Source organism: Boleophthalmus pectinirostris, unplaced genomic scaffold (assembly GCF_026225935.1).
Source record: "Boleophthalmus pectinirostris isolate CB_2022bp ecotype Guang Dong unplaced genomic scaffold, ASM2622593v1 HiC_scaffold_17, whole genome shotgun sequence".
Lineage (NCBI taxonomy): Eukaryota > Metazoa > Chordata > Actinopteri > Gobiiformes > Gobiidae > Boleophthalmus > Boleophthalmus pectinirostris.
In genome coordinates, this window is record NW_026571115.1 from 26,819,904 (window position 1) to 26,846,132 (window position 26,229).

The 26,229-nt window shown below is 38.5% G+C and overlaps 1 protein-coding gene across 1 annotated transcript in view; it reads left to right on the forward strand.

The window, feature by feature from the left end:
- The first annotated feature begins 2,482 nt into the window (after positions 1 to 2,482).
- LOC110160690 (alpha-1,6-mannosylglycoprotein 6-beta-N-acetylglucosaminyltransferase B-like) overlaps positions 2,483 to 26,229 on the forward strand; it is a 212,782-nt gene continuing 189,035 nt past the window's right edge. Inside the window, exons 1-2 of the mRNA XM_020925372.2 lie at positions 2,483 to 2,523; positions 9,545 to 9,657. Of these exons, the coding sequence (XP_020781031.2) occupies positions 2,483 to 2,523; positions 9,545 to 9,657 (154 nt within the window). The remainder of the gene's footprint in view (positions 2,524 to 9,544; positions 9,658 to 26,229) is intronic.

Below are 26,229 nucleotides of genomic sequence, written 5' to 3' on the forward strand. Positions count from 1 at the left end.
CGATAGGTCCAAATACTAACTTATTAACACGCTTTATTGCAGTCTGTGTATGCATTAAGAGATTTATTTATTGCTGAGGGTCTCTCGGGACAATCCACAGCACATCCCTCCGTCACGCTCACTGCCAAAAAACAACTCAGAAATAGTCGATATTGCTTCTGTAGCAACGGTGGATGCTGTTGTTGCTTCACTGTAGTTTTTAGTATCCTGTTTTTTAACTTGCTTTGAAAACTCCTACACAGGTAAAACAAAAACAAAAAGTGAATAAAAAATAAATAAATGATAATAAGCCATTTTCAGATGGAACAGTTTGTAATTGAGTATCCTTTATTCTTATGAGCTATGTTTTTGCAATAACACTTTTGAAATATTTGGCTATTTGTGTAGATTTGTAATGGGGTAACCTATTTTATTTAGTGGACTATCCCAAAAGACGTGCGTTTTTTTTTGTTTTTTAAAAAAAAATAATACATAAGTGTAGTCTAAATTGTCACCACTAGATGTAGATGTTGAGCTGATCAAATTTCTTCGGCGCTGCCCGTGGTCCTGAAAATAAGTCTTTCCACTTTTCACATAAGCACACATCACAGGACTAGACCAGGACTAGACCAGGGGTAGATCAGAAATAGACCAGGGCTAGATCAGGACTAGATCAGGACTAATCCAGGACAAGACCAGAACTATATGCGGTCTAGACCAGGACTAGACTAGGACTAAAACTGGACAAAGCCAGGACTAGGCCAGGACTAAACCAGATCTAGACAAGAAATAGGCAAATGCTAAACCAGTTCTAGACCAAGACTAAACTAGGACAAGACCAGGACTAAACTAGGACTAGATGACTAAATCAGGACTAGACCAGAGCTACACTAAAACTAGATCAGGTCTAACCCAGGGCTAATCCAGGACTAAACTAGAACTAGATGTGGACCAAACCAGGAGGAGACCAGGACTAGATCAGAACTAGACAAGGACTAAACCAGAACTAGATGAGGACTAAACCAGGACTAGATGAGGACTAGACCAGGACTAGACCAGGACTAGTCCAATACTAAACCAGGACTAGATTAGGACTAGACCAGGACTAGAACAGAACAAAACCAGCACTAAATGAACACTAAACCAGGACTAAACAAGGACTAAACCTGGACTAGACCAGGACTAAACCAGAACTAGATAAGGACTAAAACAGGACTAATCCAGGACTAAACTAGAACTAGATGTGGACCAAACCAGGAGGAGACCAGGACTAGATCAGAACTAGACAAGGACTAAACCAGAACTAGATGAGGACTAAACCAGGACTAGATGAGGACTAGACGAGACTAGACCAGGACTAGACCAGGACTAGACCAGGACTAGTCCAATACTAAACCAGGACTAGATTAGGACTAGACCAGGACTAGAACAGAACAAAACCAGCACTAAATGAACACTAAACCAGGACTAAACAAGGACTAAACCCGGACTAGACCAGGACTAAACCAGAACTAGATAAGGACTAAAACAGGACTAGACCAGGACTAAACCAGAACAAGATGAGGACTAAACCAGGACTAGACCAGGCCTAGACCAGGACTAATAGGCACAGTAAAAGTTTATCCACAGGCACTGTATTTATTCTGTTTTTGTCACTATCGTATCAAGTAATATAATGAAGAATACATGAAATAACAGAACATGACATTTAAACTATTTATTTTTTATATTTTAATTTACTTTTTTTTTTTGTATTTTATTTATGTATGTATTTATTTATTTAGGCCTAGATGATAAATGACAGGCTATATAATGACAAGCAAACAATCCAAAAATATTTTTAGGGAACCTTATTATTATTATTATCATTATTATTATAACTATTATTGTTACTATCCATTTTAGGAGCTGTTGTCCTCCACTTTAGTTCACACATTTAAAACTTCAGTTCCCTTTTTTTTAAACCGACAATCGTTTATTTTTTCTATTTCCCCCTGCGTCGCTAGATGGCGCTGTGTGTCGGTAATCGATCCAACGCTTTTCTCACTGTATAAAATGAGGAGGACGCCGCTTCCCGGGTCTGCTGCTCATTCCGCTCGTAACAGCACACGGGCACATGCCAACACATCCTCTGGCACCAAGAAAACCATTCCACACGTGTTTTTTTATTTTTTATTTTTTTACTCTTGGACTTTTGCATCTGCGCGTAATTGCTCCAAGCGCGCAGAGACGCAGCCGCGAGATCGGGCGGGATTTTACGCACAAGTTCCCCGGACATGTGGACATAAATTGCGGGCAGTGAGCGCGGGAAGTTGGGGGTTCCTGTCTTTAATTTCTCTCGGGTCTGCGGCGGTACCGGTTGGATTGGGTTGAAAGTTATGTTAACGGAGTTGTTGGGGGTTAGGGTTAAAAGAAAGAGGAGTGGCGCAGAGATGATGAGGAGGGACGATTTTCCTCCCAGTACAAAATGACCAATGCGACCAGCAGCAACGGCGAGATTTCCATGATGCTGAGGAGAAGTCTGCTCACTTTCAAACCCTTCAGGTGAGATTTTACCAGACTGAAACTTAAATTACCTTGTGTTGTGAGTGAGGTAATATTTTTAATTGTGTCATCTAATATTTGTTTGGAAATGGGTCCAGAAACTCGCGATATTGGATTGTGCTTTAAAGTCTCCTGAACTAAACTAAGAAGCTTGTTCAGTTGATTAAATTAAATAATTAAATAAATAAATAAATAAAATGCCACCTTTTTACATATACTGACGTCCATTTAACCAAACTTAATAGATGTATTGATTTACAGCAAAAACGTGTTGTTACTTCGTGTTTTGGTTGAAAGCCACGTGGTCCAGTAGCTAATTATGTACGTACTAGCCATAAACCGTAAATCATTTAAGGATGCAGACCAAAAAAAAAAAAAAAAGAACTAAAAAAAAAAAAAAAAAAAGAACTAAGCAAACAAAAAAAACAAAAAACAAAACATCTCCATCTCAGTATTAAAGGTGCAGAATGTAACTTTCCTTTTCTAGTGTGGGCTGCTACTATGAAGATTAGGGATGTGACAGTAACTGAAATATCGTGATATTGTATCGTCAAAGTTCTCGCAATAATATCGTGGACCATCACAATATATCGAATTACAACTATCTTTGCTTGAATTAAAAGTTATGGTGCAGCAATAGTTAAAAAAAAAAAAAAAAGACAGGGGACTACATAGACCATGATCCTTTTCTCAACAGTTTTTTAAGTCTTAAATCTTTGGATTAAGTCTTGTCAAAGCATTTTAAGAGGAAAAAGTAGCATATTCACAGTTTCTTTAGCCTCCACAAAATATCCACAACCATAGAGATGTATGACGTGAAAATATACAGAGAGATTTGGATATTATTACATCCCTAATCATGAGCTTTCCTACGATATCGCAATAAATATTGTACCATGAGGTTCATACAGTGATCATATCGTATCGTGAGACTTGTATTTGTTACAGCCCTAATGAAAATTAATGCAGCATTCCACGTAAGGCAATAAAGGTCCTATATTACACAAATTTGATTATTGTGAGCTTTAAGTCATGTTATAATGTTCTTACCTTGTCAAAAACATACCTGGAGTTTGTTTCATTCACACATGTTTGAGTAATCCTTTATTATTATTAGTCTGTGTACATCTCCAAAGCTCAAAATCCCCTGTTCCACCTCCACCTCCACCAGCGCTGGGAAATTACTGAATGCATGTACAGAGAATATGTATTCAGAATATACTCTGGTACAGTTATTTTTTCATTTGGTGGAACTTAGAATACAGTTCTTTAAAATCAAAGGAATACTGATCACACAGTTTAGGCTTCAAACTGCACAGAATTTGTGAGAAAAATCAAAAACATCGCTCTTATAACATGTGCATGTGTCATTCTCTTTCTCTAATCAGTGATAGGAAATTCATAACAATTAGGGGAGTAACGATATCCAAGTCTCACGATATGATATCGTCACGGTATGAACCTCACGGTACGATATTTATTGCGATACCGTGGGGAAGCTCACGATTAGGGATGTAACAATAACCAATAATACAACAATAACAATATATATACAATAATAGCCTTGACAAGACTTAATTTAAAGAACAAAGACTTAAAAGTGCTTAGAGCTGTTATTTGTTCTTGTAGTCTGCACTGAAATGGAGCAAAGGATCATGGTCTATGTAGTTCTCTGTCTTTTTTTAAGCTGTTGCTGCACCGTAACTCTTAATTTAAGCAAAGAGACTTGTAATTTGATATATTGTGAGGGTCCACGATATTATTGTGAGAACTTTTGGTTATTGTTACATCCCTAATAACAAGCAATGTCACAACGAAAAGGCTGTTTTTAATTCTATTTTGCCTCTGTACACTGTCATTTATGTGCACCTCAGTGTTATTTCCACCAACCTGCTCAGGGACTAAAAGTGTAAATTAGGCTCCACACTATAACCTGGCAACAGCATCTTTCCTCTGACTTCTGTCTTGGTTAATGCTTTGTTGTGCACTGTCCCTGTACAAATAAGAAGCACACCACACCATACGAATATTTTAAGTATTCAGAATAAATTTTAATGCAGGTATTCAGAATCCTGTACCTAAATAAATTTTCAAAGTATTCTTCCTGTCACTGACTTTACCTCAGAATAGAATTAAAAGCAGAAAACTACCACTTCATTACATCACAAGACGGACCAGAGCATTTTGAGCTTCCAGAGATGTAGACAGACTTGTTTTTTTACAGGTCATTTAATGCACTCTGTAAAGCACTTGTGATTTTTTTTTTTTTATCTGTGAAAGGTGCTCTATAAATAAAGTCTCACTCACTTACTTACAGACTAAAACTGTAGGGTTACTCAAACAAAACACAACTGCAGGTATATTTTTGAGGCGGTAACAACATGACAAGAGTTAGTTCTGTGTAATATCGAACCTTTAAAATAGAGACCATTTCCACCATTGGCAATATTCTAGTCATTGTCTTTTAGATGGCATTTGGATTTTAGGAAGTCAAAAAAGATGAAGTTGAAAGCTAGTGTATTTAAAACCCTCAGCTGTAACTCTTATTTTTGGGTTTCAGATTATGTCATAACATTCTGTAGGCAAATAATATTAAATACAAATGGGTGGCAGCTACAAGTAATAGATTTAAAGTGTTGATTTTTGTTGTAATACAGTGAGTTCTTGGGTCTAGTCAGTAACAGAAATGATCAGGTTCAACATTTGTGAATTCACCTTTTAGATATTTCATGGCAAAGTACAATGTAGTCAGTAGGAAAGAATTGTCTCTTGCCCCTCAAGTGGGAGTAAGACATAATCACATTCTTCAGTCTGAAAATCACCAATACATCCATCCCAAATTTCGGACTTCCGGTCATTGCACAATACATACTGGTAAGGATCCTCCGAAAAAGTGAGCATCGAATCGTCATATTTGATTTCCCAGTGGGATGCGTCTATTGTCAAAGCCTTTTGATCCATATTGCTTTTGTTTCTGGTTCTGATATTGTCATATTTTAGTTACGAGATTCGGACATCGCAATTGTGTGGTTGTTGGATGTCCTAACAGCGGAAAACAGCTTGAAAAACAGGCTTCAGAAGTTTGCGAACTCCATAACTGCAAAAGGGAATCAGATCTGTGTGACTGCAAACCTCCGTTCAAACTGTTTCTCTTCCCAACGGAATTGAAAACTAGTGAAAGGCGAAGGCGATGGGCAGTATTGATCCACAGGAAGGACAAAAAAGGAAACATTTGGCTGCGCAAGAAATCATTCCGAGTTTGCAGCGAACATTTTGTATGTGGAGCGCCAACAAAGCAAAATCCCGTTTGTTAATCGAGAGACAGAAGACAAACAGGCGGAGCTCGCACTTTGTTGTTCGACTTTACAGCAACATCACGTCTCGGTCGCTTTGCAGTGGAAGGTCTTTCTTGGCGAACACCTAGTGCCTTTCGCTTTGGCGTTGACTTTTAAATTCGTAACCAAGGTTGAGCGAGGGATCGGGATATTGCTTTGATGGCGCTCCACATACAAAATGTTTCTTAGGCAGCCAGAGGTTTCCTTTTTCATCCTTCCTGTGTATCAATACTGTCCATTGCCTTTGCCTTTCACAATTTTTCTATTCCATGGGGAAGTGAAACAGTTTGAACGGGGGTTTGCAGTCACACACATCTGATTCTCTTTTGCAGTTATGCAGTTTGCAAACTTCCAAAGCCCATTTCTTGATCTGTTTTCCGCTGTTGGGAAATCCAGCAACCACACAATTACGATGTCTGAATCCCAAAACTAAAATATGACGATATCAGAACCAGAAACAAAAACGATATGGTTCAAAAGACTTGAAAAGATCGGCTTTGACAATAAACGCATCCCACTGGGAAATCAAACATGGCGATTTGATGCTCACTTTTTTCGGAGGATCCTTCCGAGTATGCATTGCGCGATGACCAGAAGTCCAAAATTCAGGATGCATCTATTTCTAACAACTAATGATTTAGTTTATTTAGATTTTTTTCCTCAGAACTGTGTGAAATATTAATGAGTTGTAAATCAATATCAAATGTTTAATAAGTAAAAAAAAAAAAAAAAAAAAAAAAAAAAAAGGTAATTTGATTTTCTTTTGTCGGCTGTTCATCTATTGCAGTGACATTAGGCTGGGGGTGTAGGAGTTACTATGGTAACACAAAGCACACATTAGCAAACACTTTCAAATACTTTTAAAATTGCCTGAAAACTCAAGAAAAACCACAAAATGGATTTAAACAACACATTTACGGGAGCTTGTGATCAATACAAGCGTTCACGGTCCTGAAAAACTGTTAGCTAATGGTAGCTAGTTTGTGACTGTCATGCTATTTGAGAGAGATTTGTTTAACAGCAGAAATGAGCTCATTTGTTATAGTTCCAGTCTGTTCTTTATGGTCACGTTGTGGTCAAATAAAGCTCAGATTAAAGTCTAATTTGAGTAACAGAGCAGTGCTTACAGTTAGCACCACACCCCATCCCCAGGGAATGTAGACGCCATCAGCCGCAAAGTATAAATAGTGTTTCATGCTAGCACAGGGATCTTCAAACCCGTGTGTAAATTACAGGTCTGCTCTAAGTTATAATGTTGTTTCCTCATAACAAACATACCTGGAGTTGACTAAAGGGCCGTTCGCACCAAGGCGTCAAAGCGTCCACTTTCTATGTAAAGTCTATGTGGACGCGCGACTAGAGCGTCCTGCGTTTTTGCGGCGCGTTTTCGCCGTCAACGCGGCGCGAATCTGGCGTCGACACGGCGCGTCTTGGGCGTTTTGGCGTCAGCGGTCTAGACGCGCGTCCAAGGCGTCAGCGTCAAGAAGTTGAAAATGCTGAACTTTTTGCGTCAGACGCGCCGCGTCAACCAATCAGGGACGAGTATCCAATGACGCAGCGACGTTATTATCAGGAAGCAAGACCCAAGAACCAGAGCGAGAAACACAAACATGAGCGGAGAATAAATATATACGCCACAATCATCACGAGGAATACACCAGGACCGGACCAGGACTAAACCAGGACTGGACCAGGACTAAACCAGGACTACACCGGGACTAAACAAGGACTAGACCGGGAGTAGACCAATACTAGACCGGGACCAAACCAGGACTAGACCGAGGACTAAACAAGGACTAGACCGAGACTAAACAAGGACTAGACCCTGAATAGACTGAGATTAAACCACGACTAGACCGGGACTAGACCGTGATTAGACCAGAACTAGACCGGTATTAGACCAGGACTAGACCGGGACTGATCCAGTGTCATTAGCTGAGTATAAATATATATACGCCCCAGTTGTCGACCTGATCTCCGCTGATGTTTTATGTCATAAAAACACTCTATCAGTCTGGTCTGACATTGTTGTCTTGTTTCCAGGGCAACGGACGCGCATCAAGTATTTTGTCCCGTTCGTCCATGGCGTCAAAGACGCGCGTCGGGGGCGTCTAAACTCAAATGCAAAGGCGTCCAAATAGAGGCGTCAAGGCATTTTTTGACGCTTTGGTGTGAATGGCCCTTAAGAAAAAAATCTGAGGCACTCTGAGTATCGTATATATGTGTGTTTTCTTCCACCACTGCATACCGTACACACTATTCCTCCTTTGTACGTATAGCGTTATGTTAAAGGTGCATGTCATAACATTTCTAGTGGAGTCTAAACTACGTCTAAACCAGGACTAATCTTGGACTTAAGAGAGAGAGAGAGAACCCCGAGCCCATGGAACAGGATAAGTGCGATCAGGCGGTGACTGCGCTGAGCTCTGTGAGGCTCTCCGCCGGTCCTTTCTCCCGCGGTCACCCGATGGTCTACGTGGGCGCATCTACGAGTCCGTCCTGACACTCAGTCCTGGTTTAGTCCTGGTTAGGGATGGACATGATTAGTCGATTAATCGATAATTGAATTTTGTCGATTACATTCATTTTTAGTCAACAAACTAAATGTAGGTTGCTGTGCGTAGCGTAGTCTTCACTGTCCGTGTCACTGTCAGCATTTATGTGTTTGACCATGTTTATTTGTTACACGACATAGCGATATGGCACCTGTTATAGGAGCGTCTGGAGCAGCGAACAGAACAAGTGGTAGAGCGCGTTCATGTGCTGGCAGTAAAGAGCAACGTTTGTTACTTCAAACCAGGTCTTGATGGGAAAATGTGTGGGATACATTTGGATTATTTTTCAATGGAGAAATAATATGCCACGATAAAGAAGGTTTAACGCGACAGTACAGCTCCCGCAGTTTTGCGTCTCTCTATGGGAGTGAATGCAAGCGAGAGGAGGACACGCCCCCCATGCTTCCAGGTGTGGCCCCGCCTTTACCAGTTACGCTGATCGCCAGACAATCCGGAACACCGACAAAAGACTCAGCGCTGCGCTGTGCAGCATCCGGCGTCAGTGGGTTAAATTAAATGCCATACTGTAGATTCAGAACATTTCAGGAGTCAAAGTGGTCGAGCCTCTACCAAAAAAGTTACACAGTGCACTTTTAAGTAAAATACACACACCTAAAATATACTTAAAGTGCATATGACATGTTTTCATGATTCTGTAATTTTAACTTAATTTGTTGGGATAATACCTGTTGTAAATATAACTTATAGTTTTACATCAATCAACAAGAAATTTGTGTTGAAAAGTTTAAAAATATGTTTCCACTCGAGAGAGAATTCAATCCAAAAGTTAATTTACACAAAAGAAACACATTTTTTCTGACACTGATAATAATAATTTAATCAAAATAAAGTTGTTTTCTTATATTTTTATTTGTCAAATCAGGAGTTTTGGTCCAGTGTACAAGATGCTCGCTGGGTAACAGTGATGGACTTCCTTAGCCTGATGTAGTAGGAAGTAAAAAACTGCCGAATTTGGAAAAAAGTTGAACATTTTTTTGTGAAATCTTAAATAGAATAATCTTAAATGGTAAAATGAGTAGCCCAACCTGTCACAGCCACTTCCCTAGTGCTGAAATCAATCCTGCTGGTCTAACCTTCTTTATTTGTACCTCCTCTCTCCTCTCACCACAGGCTCTTTGTACTGGGCACTGGCGTCTTCAGCTTGTTCTTCCTAATGACGTCTCTAGGGGGCGAGCTCTCTGGCAAGCGACTGTCCGATTCCCCTTTCACCGTCCAGGCAGAGGGTACGTACACTAACACCCCCCCACCACACACACACGCACACACACACACACACACACACACACACACACACACACACTGGTAATGAACAGGCCCAAAGCATGCTGGGATGTCGATGCGGACGCTGATTGGTGCCGGCACATCGGGGAGTGCGTTTAGGGGCCCATGGGGGTTCACTGTGGATGTTTCTTTCCTTTCTTTTCATCATGTGTCCGTTTTAAGTCATTGCCCAGTTTTGCTGCCTACTGCATGTTGTTGATATCCTGGTAATGGTAAAAGTTATTCTCGTATTTGTGGACTGAACTTATATTATACAAAGTACTCTTCTACTCTGGTAAATCATGATTTTACAATGAACTAAATGTAAAATCATGTTGTACATCTCACCACAGACCTGTTCATTACTTCATTTGGACCTGGGATGCAATATTGGTGCAGATACTGAAACAATAACTGGGTTGAGTATCAGTTCCATAATATGATACTATGGTTGGGCCCTTTCAGTGGATATAATAAGGCTATTTACAGACTGATTTTGTCCTAGGAGATCTCATAATGTTTGAACTTTTATTCATACAAAGCTGTTCAGTAGTTACTTGAAGGATAAATGACAGTTACATAACAGACTGGGTCTCTTGTGTAATAATTTAACTGTGTTTGAAGGAAATAAGTGCCTTTTCTGTTAATTCAGTGGTACTGGTTAGGGATTGGATATTGCTGCAGATCACGTTCATTTTTAATCAACAAACCGAATTTAGGTTGCGGTGTGTAGCGTAAGGAGACAAGGCTGCGTCTGACAACGTAAACACTGGAGTTGTGGCCTCACAGTCCTACGTTTGGGCTCTGGCACCTCCTTGGAGATCACTGTACCACTCAGTGATGTGTTTACATTCACATCAGTGCCCAGGGTATGATCGGGTTTTTTGAGTATCCTGGTTTTGTCATGGTGCATGTAAACACAGTATCCCCCCGGTTACTGCATCATAAAGTTGAGTGCACGTGCGTCCAAAAGACAAAAACTTTTAAATCTTTTCATCACAACAGTAGCCAAAATAAATAAAGTGACTGACATTAATAAAGTGAGTGAAATGATGTTAAATAAAGAGCTGTGCTAAACCTGCACACGTCTGATCTCTGAAGACATGAACCATCTCAAACGCGACACACACACAGAACAGACTCACCATCATCATCATCATCCCTCTGTCACAGAAAGAACACTCATATTCCACTGAGTCATGTCCTTTAGTCCGACAAAAGCTGAACCGCATCAGCACATAAGGAAAGAGCTGTTTTTTTTTTGGGCTTATAGTTTATGCAAATGAACCATGTGGTTTTAAGTTTAATTTCTGTAAGATTTGCGCAAAGCTGCATTAAACACATTATAATCTCGAACGGGCTGATGTGGCTCTAAAGTGGTTATGGTTTATATGTTGTAAAGTTGAGTTTCTTTATGCAGATTAGTAATAGTAACAATAAATAAATTTAATATAAAAACGTTCATGATTAACCAAAAATCAATTGTTAATTCCCAACAATCGACTAAGAAAATTTTATTGAAAAATGTGCTAGATATCTGATATTTGCTTCCAAATATCTGTTCAGCCGATATCCTGGTTGGGCATAAAAATGGATGTAATAAGTCTACTTACTGGTTGTAATTGGCCCAGAAAGTCATGTTTGAGCTTTTATTTACTCACCCTAAATATGCAGGGTTTGGACTTAAACATGTGTGAATGAAACAAAACTCCACATATGTTTTTGATGAGGAAATAATGCTATAACATAGATCTGAAAATTGCATAATATGGACCTTTTAAGATGTTTAGCACAACAACTTTTGCGGAATAATTGCTAAAGGCACAGAAACATTGACACTCACACACTGTATTGTTTATTGTTTTTTCTTGTATTGTAAAAGCAGAATTGAAAATATTTTGGTCAGCTTTGCTCGCATTTGGAACAATTTGTGTCAAGCTTTTAAACGTTTGGCTCATCTTTTCTTGGACCTGGTGCAATGCTGACAGAGACTGCAGTTATTCTATTTTCACTTCTCAAATATCACTCTAATTCCATCTGTGCTTATTCAAACAAGGCTGCCGCAGTTATCCACTTTGTCTTCGGGCCTGTTACCCAGCATGGATACTTGTGCGAGGAAAAGAGAAGAAAAGTAATCGAGAAACTGGTTTGGACAGTGGCCACTCCTCCAGTGTTCCGCCAAAGCTTTTCTAATTGATTTTAATACTTAAAGGTGCACTATGTAACTTTTTGATTAGGGGTTTGTCACCTGCTTGTTTCTATGGATCATTGCTCTGCCAGGAATGTTCCACAGTATGACATTAAACAGCTCTACCTTACATTTATTCAATTACAAGTGGTTTTAGAGCTCAAAAATACCTAGAAAAACAGGCATTCTGACTGTGAGCTTGGTCGCCTCTCCACAGATCTGACCTGTACATTGGGTCTCGTTTGGTCTTCATGAAGATAGAAAGGTTTAGTTAATGCCATACTGTGAAACATTCCAGTCAAAGCAATAACATCACCATGGAGAAAAGCATCTGAAAAGTTACACAATGCACCTTTAACAAAACAAAAATAGACTAAAAATAAAACACTCCCACAGTCCTAATCTGAGAAAATCTAACGAACTTCAAGTTAAGTAACTGTTCAATGAGCAAAGAAATGCACCTTTATGGATAAGGTAGCAAAACTTTAACCTAGACTACGACAGCAACGATCAGGAATTATTAACTCCTCAAACACTTACTTCTGTTGTGCTTTGAGACTTTGAAGCGCCCATATTACACTCTGTTCTGATCTATGTTATAATCCTCATCACAAACAGACCCGGAGTTGCGTTTTGTTTCATTAACATGCAAATCCTGTACATTTAAGCTCTTTCACACAACTACAGCATTCTGTTAAGTTCCCATGAGACTATTATGATGATTTCTAAACATTTTGTTTAAAAGAGACGACAATAAATGCACTGACAGTATTTTGAATGTTAAAAACTATAATACCAAACCATAACTTGAGAGGAAAGGGTTAACATTTCTAGCCAGGCTGGTGCCACCTCGTGCCTCCACTTAGTTTCATTTCTCTCCAGCGATTAGGTCAGGAATTGGAATACACTAGACGGTTCATAAAAACCCCGGAAGTGCAAGTTTGGGCACCAACCAGCCAATCAGCAAAGAGCCATACATTCTGTGTTGTCAACGTCTCCCCAAATCGAGGATTTAAAGCCGGAATAAAGACAATATTTGGGGAATTTTATCACCTCCTACGGGATTTGGGAAAAGCTTAATATACTAGTCAACCCCGTTAGCGGAGCATTACATACGTCATGACCAAATAGCAGTGATTGGTTAAATTTTAAAAAGGACTGCAAATGAATCCTAACACTGTGAGGTTAGACAGTTTCTACACAGTGAAATCGGCTGATGAACCAGGCTATAACATTTTATATTTAGCCCTAAAAGTATGATCAATTCTACACATGTAGGGTGCCGAAAGGTTTTAGAAATTTTGTCAGTGAAAAAGACAACAAAACAACAAAATCTGCAGTTCAACAACATTAATTTTAAAACAACCTAATAAAAGAAACAAGTCAGCTGACTTCCACATTAAAAAACTGTGGTGCCCAATGTACGGAAGCCGAGAGGGGTCACAACAAATGCAAACGCCACAACAAATACAAATGCGACAACACAACAAAAAGAGTCCCACGGTCATTTCCGTTGTGGCTTTTTTTGCTGTGTTGTGGCTTTTTGTTGTGTTGTCGCATTTGTATTTGTTGTGATGTTTGCGTTTGTTGTGACCCCTCTCGGCTTCCGTACCAATGGGAGCTAACGTCGCCGTAAACATCATCACAACAAAGAATGGTGAAGTTGATGTCCTTTCCTATAAATAGCTGCAGAGCACACTAGCATTTGTAACAAAATGAATACATAACACTGACGAATCCTACACATATCACAGATTAAGAAAATAAAATAGTATAACAAAGTTAGTACAGAGCAGTGTCCGTGTACATGTGGCGGTGAAAACTGGGGTCGATCAGAAAAATGAAGCCTTTAAAATAAGCGACTATGGATTATTCAAACATACACGAATCTCTTCAAATACAACTCAGGTTTCATGGATTCTACCTGGACGACTGAGTGTGTACATAAATGCTGAGACTAGAACACGTTGAAAAGCTCTGAAAAGTCGATATATACATTTAAAATAAACCAGGCTGCTATCATATTAATTAAGCCCCCACAAGCTGCATTCGGTGGAAGGATACGGCCCTCCAGCTCATTAAGTCGTGCCTTGACGTTAAGCAGAAGACCAGGGCTATGTAAATGACTACGCCTCGTGTGCACGCCGCCATGTTTGGCCATAGATGTGTGTTTTGTGTGTAGTACAGGCTCGCACAGGGGGATTAGCAGCTCGGGGAGTTGACTGAATAAATAAGCCAGGATGAGTAGTTCAGTGAAGCAGTACCTTGATAGTACTTATTTAACACATGCACGGGATTAGAAGGCTGGCTATGCAAACGTCCTGTTACTGAAGCTTAAAGGTGTAAGGTCTCCACATAACAGATCGTGTTTTCAATAAACTGTATGCAAGTAAGGCAGCTCAGAAAGTAGCAGTCAGATATTTGATAAATTATTGGGAGTTATGCCATTTTAAAGTCATACTCTGTAACTTTTTAGCCAAAAAATAGACCATGTTTTTTTTTGTTCACTATGGATGGACTAAACCTGACTCTAACTTGGGCGCCACCTGTTGCTGCTCAGTTGTAGAAAAAATCTTTATCACGATTATTTTGGTTGATATTAAAATCACGATTATTCAAACGATTATTTTTTAGTTACATGATGCATTTGTTCAGCATTTATCTCTCTTAAAAAAAAAAAAAAAAAACACTTTGTTATTGATAATTTACCCAAAACTTTCAAATTGAAAATAAATATAGGCTACAAATATGAACCTTAGAGCAGTTTTGCCATGAATAAAACATAAAATGAACAATATACTTTGAACATGAAATACGGTATAGAAAAACATCAATGTATCCAAAATAAACTATATATCCAGCTGTTCAACAATCTCTATATTTAAAAAAAAAAAAAAAAAAAAATCCTAAAATAAACATTGTTAAGCTTTAAATGGTTTCAACTCGATTATATGAGTTTGAAGATTGTTTGATACACAAATCAAAATTGCGATAAAATTTGATTAATTGCACAGTCTTAGCACCACCTAATTGTTTCTAAGGAAATCCCTTTGCTATAATATTCCACAATGTGGCATAAAACATACAGTATATCCCTATGAAAAAACGTTCTGAAATATGGTTTTATTGTTTGTTTTTTTTACTTAAAAGTGGAGCTAATTTACGTATTAACATTTAGATCACCATGTTACCATTTATTGTTTTGAAGTTTTTATGCATCTCCCCTCCCTTTTCTCTCTGCACTAAGGTTACGTTTACAATAAAATGAATCACTGTATCACCATTTCACCGTATCGGAAACAATTTGCATCCAGACATGTCGTTTCTGTGTCCGTAACCCTTCCCTATCCACACAGCTTTGTGCACATTTGTTTATGTTTTACAGAAACGAAACTTAAAACCACATGGCTAATTTGCATAAACTAAGTGCTCAAAAAACAGCTCACTCCTTGTGTCCTGACGGTATCAGCTTCTGTTGGAGTTAAAAAGGACACGACTCAGAGGGATGTTCTGCTGATAGTGAGTTTATTCTGTAGTAGTAGTAGTTCTAGCTGCGCTGTTTCCCCTTTGTTTATGGTTTGTTTAAACTGTTTTCCGCAATAGTGTCACATGACCAATGTCACAAACCCAGCGAATCAGAAAGGCGCAAATTACAGTGACGTGGCCAATAAGGATGCAACTAGAGCTCCTACGGCAGCGTATCAATGTTTTCAGGCGTCCACACAGTGCCGGCTCAGATCCGTACTCAGGTGAATTAGTGGGAGCTGGCGGCACCAGATCGTTCCGTCTCTGGAGCTGTTTTCCATCGGATTAGTGTGGACGAACACTGCATCTGCAACGAAAACGACTCTAATATGCACTAGTGTGGATGGGGCCTAAGTCACTCTCCCTTCAGTGTGGCATTATAATCAGCATGCATTCCACTAATGAACCTGCTGCACATCGCATCAGATTTGTTAATGTGTAATTTGTATCATGTTTTTGTATATTTATGGACAATTGTCATGTGGGAGAATGGATGATGTAGGCTTATGGGCTGACAGAGTCTTACAGCTAACCACAAGGAGGGTTTGAATAGGGTCCATGAGAGATCACTAGATTACTCAACCTTGCACTACATGCAGGAAACCTCTTCAGGCACGTTTTTGATGAGGGAAAAAAGTAGATTTTGTATGATACCCCCTTTAAGATGACACATGATTTTTTATATTACAGCAGTGGTTCTGAAATACGTAATTAAATTTTAACTATTTTAACCACTGACTCCTGTTAAACGTTAGACATAAAATATTCAATAACATGGTCATACAGTTCATTCTAGTGTTGTTGAGAAAATAAAAAAAGACAATTTCAAACTTGATTTTATACTTATACTTCATTTCTGTCCTGGAAATGCAACATTTTTAGCATCGATACCTGCTCAAGTAGAGTATCTAGTGAAGCTGGCCAATATGGCAAAAAACTAAATCTGGATTTTTTTTGCACACCCTGGATGGTTATGATTGTAATTGATTTTAATCAAAGTCATAGTAGGTTTAGTATCGATTAGTATGTGATTTATTTTACTTTTGATTAGGGCTGGGTGATAAGGAAAAAAAAAAAATCAGGATTTTTTTTTACCCATATTGATCGATCTCAATTTTTGATTTGATCTTCTTCCATTTTATTAAAACATAGACATGCCGACTTCTGGTGTAAAGAGCAGTGAGTCAGGATCACTACAGTTTTTACTTTGTGTTGATAGGACCAATAATTTAGCAAGGCTGGTGCCACCTAGTGCCTCCACTCAATTTCATTTCTCTACAGCAACTAGGTCAGGAATCAGAATACACTAGATGGTTCACAAAAACCCCAGAAGTGCGAGTTCGGGCACCAGCCAATCAGCGAAGAGCCATACATTCTGTGTAGGCAACGATTCCCGAGATCGAGGATTTAAATTCGGAAAGAGAATGTTCAGTGAATTTCATAATTTTTATCATTAATGCCCTTCTTTCTACAGGATTTGGGAAAAGCTTAATATACCAGTTAGCCCCGTTAGTGGTGCATCACATACATCATGACCAAATAGCAGCGATTGGTTAAATTAAAAAAGTGCGCATATACCGTTAAGCGAATGAATCCTCATGCTGCGAGGTCATACAGTTTCCACGAAGTAAAATCAGCTGATGAATCAAGCTACCGATAATTCCAGAGAGATTCACATTTAAAGTTTGGAATGAGTTTGTCCAACGTATTAAACCTATAAGCATATCGTTAAACAGTGAGAAAATAGTCGTTTATTTTCCCTAACTTGGATTATAAAGATGAGTTTAGTCAAATTGTGCAGATTTAAGTCAAAAACTGTGAACTTGTGAACATGTGGGGAGAGATGCTGTGGCTCAGGCTGCTTTTTCCGAAACTAGAGTGTAAATCCTCGTCAACACCACACGCTCTTACTCTCTCATAATTGGCTGTCAATTAATACGCTCCTTATCATCGAGATCGACCAAAGTAGAGATCGATCTTTGATTTTGGCACAGCCCTACTTTTGTCAATCTTATTTAATTTATAGAAGTATATACATGTGTTTTGTGGACTCGTACACTTGGATGCCGTGGAGGAGAGATGCTCCGTAGCACACTTGGATGCTCTGAGTGGGCAGCTGTCCTTAATATAAAACTAATTTCTTGGACAAACAGTTGATTTGGTCTCAAAGATTTTTCAAAATGGATATTGACATGAGCCACAATCAACAGAGTCTGGCTGCACTCTGTAGGGCTGACGTTATTGGCTGCAGACTGGAGCTCCACTATGTCACACCCAGGGCCAAACGCAAACTCATTATGCAGGCCTATTATCCACTTTTCACAGCTTTTAATCATGTTAAAGATGTTTCCTTCTCATTTACCCTCGCGAAGTAGTGTTTGGAGTCATCTGTGCATGTCTGAGCAGTAGCTTATTTTCACCCACTGCTCTGTACTTATTTCATTCTCTAGTTTTATTTCCTTAAACAGTGATACGTGCAAAATTCGGGAAATAGGTAGCGTAATCTGCAGCTATTCATAGGTGCTGACAACTTCACGACTCTTTGTTGTGATGACATTTACGGTGACATCAGCTCCCAGTTGGCACAGCAGTTTTCTAATGCAGAAGTCAGCGGCCTTGTTTCTTTTATGAAGTTGTTTTAGATGAACATTGCTATTTAAAATGCACGACGTGTGTCATGAATTATAACTATAAAGCAGCCTAGCTCAAACAGCACAATATGTCTTCTTTAAAACAATTTGAACATTAATTTTATGATATCTACGGTTGAAGCTACACTGTGTAACTTTTCTTTTGGGGGATTCTCTATGATATATGTTATTGCTTAGTCTCTAATGAAACAGTGTTGAACTGGACTAATTTATCTTGCGTTGATTCAGTTCCATGTGTTTTGATTGTAAAAGTCTATGGCCTGATGATGTAACTTGCCAACATCGAGATAGGTACTCCAGGCAAAGAAATAACATCTCCATTAGGGCTGGGTGTCACTCAGAAGTTGCAGATACGATACATACCTTGATACAGTGAGATTTTGATTTGATACGATTCAATACGATATATTTCGAATCGATTCAGTTCAGTTAAAAATAATGGCTAAATCATGGCTGTAATACTAAAAGTCTTCGTTAAACCAGTTCTTGTGCAAAGTTCATATGAAACACAAACATTTTAATCATCAAAACAATGAATATATCAAATGTGTCGCATGAACACGTTTCCTTCCTCTGAACAAGAAACAAAATTGTAGCGCTGTAACAAAATAATAATAAAATATACTAAAAATATACTCTTGGCGATATATCAATACAGCAGCCCACGATATCGATACTGTATCATCACATTAAACTATACAATATTTTTGTACACCCCTAATTTCCATAAAGACAAGCAGGTGGTTTGCCTTACACCAAAATGTTACACGGTGTGTCTTTAAGTTGGTTAGGGTTAGGCTTTGGGTTAGAGATTGATAATGGAGTAGTAAAAGGCCCATATTTTGTGATTTAATCTTATAATATTGTTTTGTCATCAGAAACATACCTGGAGTTGTTTTCATTCATTCACAAATCCTGTAAATTTAGGCTATGTTCTGTTCCACTTTGTTTTTAAACTCCATACTAGAATCACCACACCCCTAGAATCATTTGGATAAATTAAGCCCTGGAATTGCCAATCTCTACTAAACAAAAGGTAAAACGTAGTTTTTAACTTGAACACGACCACTTCATGACATCACAAGGAGCATTTTGAGCTTTGTAGATGTAGAAAGCTCACAAGCGTCATTTTTGTGTAATATAGGACCTTTAAAGCCCGCTAGAAATCTGCTAAAAATCATATCACAACATTTTCATTCTATTTAACTCGCACCTCATCATTAACTTGTAACCAAGAACCAGAAGCAGAATTTCCAATGCACCCGTCTCTTCCATAAGTTGTCTTTTGAAGGTATAGGGCACTAATGATGTGAACAGGTCTTAAAGGGTGACAGTGGAGTTGTCTGTCTACCCAAACTGAAGGCACGGCAGGCACAGGCGTTTGATCCCATATATCTGTAAGGCTCCAGAGGTGTACTGGGGCTTCATAATGAGCACAGGGAAGACCCCCTGATAGTGTGGTCTGCTTACCTCAGGGATAGAATGTCAAAATGAACTAAACAAGAACTACAGTTATAGCTCAGGCAAAGAAGTAGACCCACTGGTGCAAATGTTATAGGTCTTATATTACACAAAATTGACTTGTGAGCCTTAAGCCATTTTATAATGTAGCTCTAGTGGAGCACTTTCTGTATTTATATGTATTCTGTGTGTGTGTGTGTGTATATATATATATATATATATATATATATATATATATATGCATTTATCAAAATATATATCATATAAAGGTAACATGGTGATCTAAATATATTATATGTGTTAGAAGTTATTACCCCATAGTACAATGGTACAGTACCCTCTCTTTAATATTAGTTTTGAATGTCTCATGGTTAACTTTGAGCTTCTTTCACATGTTTTCCAATGTGTTTTTTTTTTTTTTTTTACTACAAATGGCAATTAAACTAACCTAACCTTTAAATAAATACTTGGCTGAACATTGTTTTTATTTACTCGATCAGTTCTTCTATCACGCTTCTCCCCTGCGTTTAGCACATTAGCAGCGTTGAGTGAGGCCTGTACACTGGAGCTTCATCGGAAGTCCTCTGACAGTGGTGGGATGTTGTGGATTTCATGCCTGACTGGATGTGGCCACATGAAGCATTTGAATGAGCCTCCGCTGACATGGTTGACTGTGGAGGCGTGGTGAGCTCCAGTCTATGATCTATCACAGCCGCCGTGTAAATAATGCTCTGCTCATTTCAGTGTGTGAAGTGAGCTGACATTTGCACAGGCCACACAAAGGCATTTAGATCCGGTCAATAACGAGGGCTGAAATCATGAATGAATAATCAGGATTTGGGATTGTTAAAATAAATCTCATTGTATTTTGCTCATCGAAATTGTTATCTGGACATGACAAATTCTAAGCCAAAACACATGTTCACACTCAGGTTCTGTATTATGCAAAACTGACTCTTGTGCACTTTTAGCAGTGTTAAAATGTTGTTACCTCATCAAAAACATGCCTGGAGTTGTGTTAGTTTCATTCATGTTTAACACAATAATCCTTGCATATGTAGGCTGACTTCTTCTCTCAAACAGAAAACACTCCACTTTGTGATGTCATGTGGTAGTATAGTTTCAGTGCCGTAATTGCCAATCTACTGAACTAAAGGTAAAAAGTAGCAGCTGTAAACTTGAAAACTACCACTACATGACATCACAAGGTGGAACAGAGAACATAATAAAGGATTACTCAAACACTTGCGAATGCAAACACTTGCGGTTTCCCTTCATGGAAACTGTCTGACCTTGCAGCATTAGGATTCGTTTGCTCGATGGTAGGCGGGTACTTTTTTATTTAACCAGTTGCTGCTATTTAGTCGTGATGTATGAAATGTGCCAAATCCTGTAGGAAGCAGAGCAATAACGTCTTTCCCCTTGATAAAATTCACCAAACATTCAACAAACTGGGGGGTCAGATTACTATATTCATAGGTTTCCCCTATTTAGCTACTCAATTGATCATCCCTGTCTATTTTAACAAGATTCCAAATCATTATACATCACTTTGATTACCTAACTAATTAAAAAGTACTTATCTCATTTTCAGTAAAATATGTGTTTAGACAACTAATTCATTTTTAACATTCAAAAGATATGATTGACAAAAAAAATGCATCTGAGTTCTTCAGAAAACACTTTTAAATATCTCAATATCTTTTAATTTGCAGATATAGTATTAATATTCAAAGTTTTTCTATAGTATTCAAGTTCTTTATTAATAAAATATAGATTTTCATAGGGGGGTCAATATTCTGTAGGGAGGTCAACATACCATAATAGGATTCTTACCCCAGGGTCAAAATACTATACCACACCGGCTTTAAATCCTCGAACTCAGGAATCATTGCCAACGCAGAATATATGTCTTCATCTACATCCATCTCGACCGCTTTGTTTACTGTTGTGCTGAACTGCAAAAGGGACCCAGACAGGTGCTTGAGTTTGACGTCACGGCTTCTACAACTTCCAGGGTTCTTGCAAACAGTCTAATGTATTTTGATTCCTGACCTAGTCGCTGGAGAGAAATGGAATTTAGCGGAGGCACTAGGTGGCACCAGCCTGGCTTGAACATTCCAGGCAAACTTATAAAATCTGTGCATTATGGTAATACATTATGTAAAAGTCAAGTTAGCTCTTACGTACATTAACATACAGTCCATGGCATTTAACATTAAGGTCACGCTTTTATTTTGGTGACTTCCTGTGTGAGTGGAAGTGAGGGTTAAACATTAGCTTGATATAACCTCCGTGAAGTTGGCCCCTCAAAAATAATAATTAATAATTTTAGAAATATACTAACTTTAATAAAAATTGTCACAGTACAAATGAAATATAAACTTTTCGTATAATTTTCTACAAGTTCAGCTGAAAAGACATCGGCGGAAAATAAAACTGCTAATATCTTAAGAACCATAATAGCACAAACAAAATTTTTTGCAGCACAAACGAAGCACAAACGATTGACACCATTCTGGGCTGTTTTATAACATTTTTAAGCTTCCTGAGGTGCTGGCTGACCCTAATTTGACCTATAAAATTATTGTTAATATCCCAAAAAGTAAAGCATCACCATCGAAACTTTTTGCAGCAAAACAAACACAAACGATTGACATAGTTATTGTGTAGGTTTGCGTTTGATGGGGGGTCAACTTCACATAGGTTTTGATATACAGAAAAGACGCAAAGTAAATACAGCAACATTAATGGGGAAAAACAAGAGCAACATTAAAAGGTTATATAAAACAGTAGTCCCCAACCTTTAGTCCTGGTTTTAGACCTGTTTTAGACCCTGTTTTAGACCTGGTTTAAACCTGGTTTAGACCTGGTTTAGTTCTGATTTAGTTCTGGTTTAGTGGTGCAGCCCGCGTGACGTACGGGAGGGGGGACGGTTCGTGCGGCGTATGGGAGGGGGGACGGTCCATGCCGCGTACGGGAGAGGGGAACGGTCCACGCGGCGCTTTCGCTGCCCCCAAACAACCGTCCCCGACCTGGGATTTGGGGACCCCTAACATAAAAAATCCAAAGATAGCAACAGTCGACTCGGGAACAAGGTTTGTTTTATTTGTGAATGTATTTTTGAGCTTCTTATAATATGTTCTAAATGAATGTTAAAATATGGATAATAGTTAAACAATGAGCTAGAGTTTATAGTAATTTCTGTTATTTTTAGGGGTGTGCAAAGATATTAAAATATCGATATATTGTATTGTTTAATGTGATGATACAGTATCGTTATTGTGGGCTGCTGTATCGATATATCACCAAATATTTTTTATATATTTTTTTTTTATTTTACTAAGTTATTTTGTTACAGTGATACAGTTTTGTTGCTTGTTCAGAGGAAGGAAACTCGTTTATGCAACATTTGACATTTTCACTGTTCTGATTGAAATGGATGTGTTTCATATTCACTTTCCACAAGGAGTGGTTTAACAAAGACTGTTAGTATCACACCCATGATTTAGCCTTTATTTTTTATTGAACTGTATTTAATTGATTTGAAATATATCGTACTGTATCATATTGAATCGCAAGCTCACTGTAACGAGATATGTATCGTATCAGCAACTTCTGAATGATACCCAGCCTTAGTTATTTTGTTCTTGTCCAGCTCTTACGGGTTCTGTGACAGTAAGGATTAAAAGATTAAAAGTAATTTTGCTATAATTTCAGTCCTTCTCAGTTCGACTGAATGCTACACGTTACTTTTTTTTCAGGGCACTATCTGCATTTCATGAGTTTTTGCCCAGAGTAAGCACTGACAAGTCTCCTAACAGACAGTGAATGTATCTGGACCTGAAATTTAGTCTATCTCCACTCATTTTCTTCCTGCCAAAAGTTACTCCAGTCCAACTTCTGAAATACCCCCCAAGAAAAGTAAGAAACAGTGAGCATCCTTCCTGACTGAAGAAGTTAACTTTTACACTTTAGGGAGTCTAACTTTGCTTCTACGTTCCTTTTCTTACACCCTCACTAACTGTGACTGTCTACGTATTATACTGTAGGGAAGATTGTCACACAAGTTCACACAACTCTGACTGAGCCGAGCAATGATACTCCCTTTCAAGAATTTGTAACCTGTAGTTTAGAGCTTGGGATTCTTGTAATACTTTAGCACTTCATAAGTCTTCTCAAGATCTTCCTGTTAAAGGCGCAGTATGGAACTTTTCTGATGGATCTGTGTAATCTCTCAGTTGTCACGGTAGGAGCTGTAGCAAAAGAAAATTTCAATTCTACCAACTGGACAAAAGAAAAAAAAAGAAAAAATTGATAGACTGGAATTTTTCTTTTGGGACTGCTTGTCTCTATGGAGATGTTATTGCTTTGCCCGGAAGGTTTCAGAGTATGGCATTAAACTCATCTATGGCATTAAACTCATCATTTATTTATTTTAATTCCAGGTGTTTTTGAGCAGTAAAAACATAGAGACTCATATTTTTACTATGAATGGGCTTGCCTCTCCACAGACTTGGAGTGTAACATTGAGCAGGTCAACTGTTTTATTTTGGATCACCATAATATGTTGAACCATCAAAAATAGTGCTCTGCAATTTATACAATTTTTATCAAATTGAGATCAAATCATTTCAAATTGTCATTTTGTCCATTTTAATACAACAAAACAAGATTGCATGAAAAAATCATGATCAATCAATATAATAATGAAAAAAATATTTTTTTTTGCCATCTCTCAAAATGATGAAACAAACTAGACTAAGGCTACGTTCAGACTGCAGGGCTTAATGCTCAATTCAGACTTTTTTGTGAAATCTGATATTTTTGGAAGGTCGTTCACATTTCCAATTAAATGCGACTTGTATGTGATCTCCAGTGTGAACTTTAAACACCTCAAAAGTTTTCCGTGTGTCTTGGAGGACAAGACGACGTCACACACAGTGAGCGAGCTCAGTGTTTACGGAAGTAGACTAAACATGGACATGAGCATTGAGCACCTGGAGATTTTAAAGTTGTCGTACCAGAGCCAGAGCCAGTTTTAAGGAAGACATTGAGAAGGAGAAGGTTTTTGGGAATGGCTTTTGTGGGGCAGTGGCAGCAAAAAGGAACGTGTGTGTGCGGAGTCACAGCCAAGAGGGAGGGGGATTGTTCTGTGCTTCGCTGTGTCACTGACATGGAGTTCAGACACAATTTTCGGGTGACGAGAAGAACGTTTGTGTACATTTGTGACGTGTAGGTGGGATGAATGCAACCTGACCGTTCAGACTGAAGTCGCATCTTAAAAGATCGGATATGTATCAGTTTTAGGTCCACATATCCAAGTGGCCTGGGTTGCATTTGAATAACATTGGATCTGCGTCGTTCAGACTGTCATTAAAAGATCAGATACAGGTTGCACAGACGTGAAAAAATCAGATTTGGATCACTTCAGGCTGCAGTCTGAACATAGCCTAACACAGGTCTAGAAGTGGACTTGCTGGGGTGAGGGAGTGTAACGTCACCCATTGCTTTCGACTCCAGCCAAATGAAGCCAATCGAGGCTAGCAGTTATAGTGGCTAATTTGGAGTGAGATGTCACATTTGTAATTCTGACTCCGCAGCCAAAGAGCCACTGATTTGGCAGGGGGCAGGATAGCTGTCAATCAAACCTGCTGCTAACACTAACATGAACAAGGGGCTAGTTATTCCTCCATTTTCTAGTATATATTTATATGGGAAAGAAGAAAGCATAGTATTGGATCGGTGATTTGAACTGGCCGATAACGATACCTGAGAATTATGCTGGATCAGAGCTTTTGCTGATACTAGTACTGGTATTGGAACAACCTTAGCATAGACCAATATGTCCCTTTTGAAATGATTTGGGACAACTTGTAACATGATTCATCTGATCAAGCAAGATGAGAGCAGTGGCTTACAAAAAAGACTGATAGAAGTACACTGTTTTGTGAGATCGGGCTCATTCCAGTGCATGTAGAATGAGCTTAAAGTGGGTCAGGAAGTTGCATTTTGTTGTTTTGCATAGAATTATCATCTATCACAGACCCAGCAAGCCTTTTTATAGCCCACAGACTGTTCTACACATATTTGCAAGAACAGCATGCAGTCCAAATGCGTGTCACAAGTAGAGCTCAGTGATAAATCAACTTTGAAACTGCAGTTTGAAAGCTCGTAATTAGCACATCTCAAAGGCTGCAGATATTATACAAAAAACAAAATACCTTTCATACTTTGAGTTCTTACTAGTGTGTTAAGCCGAGCCTCCACTGCATAGTTTTGGGTGTCTGCGATTAACTTGTCACTGTGACAAAAGGAAAAAAAGTTCAATATTATGCAAAATTGTCTCTTGTGAGCTTTAAGTCATGCTATAATGTTGCTACTTCCTTAAAAGCATAGCCGAAGTTGTGTTTTGTTTCATTTACACATGTTTGAGTAATCCTTTATTATTAATCTATCTACATCTCCAAAGTGCAAAATGCTCTGTTCCACTTTGTGATGTCATATAGTGGCAGTTTTCAAGTTAACAGCTTTTTTTTTTAGCTTTAGTTCAGCAGAGATTTTCAATTCCAGTCCTGAAATTATTGAAATGATTCTAGTGAAGGTGCATGGAGTTTAAAAACACAGTGGAGCACTTCCTGTATAACCACATGACATCACAAGGTGGAACAGTGTTTTCTGTTAGAGATAAGTACTAAACCTAAATATGC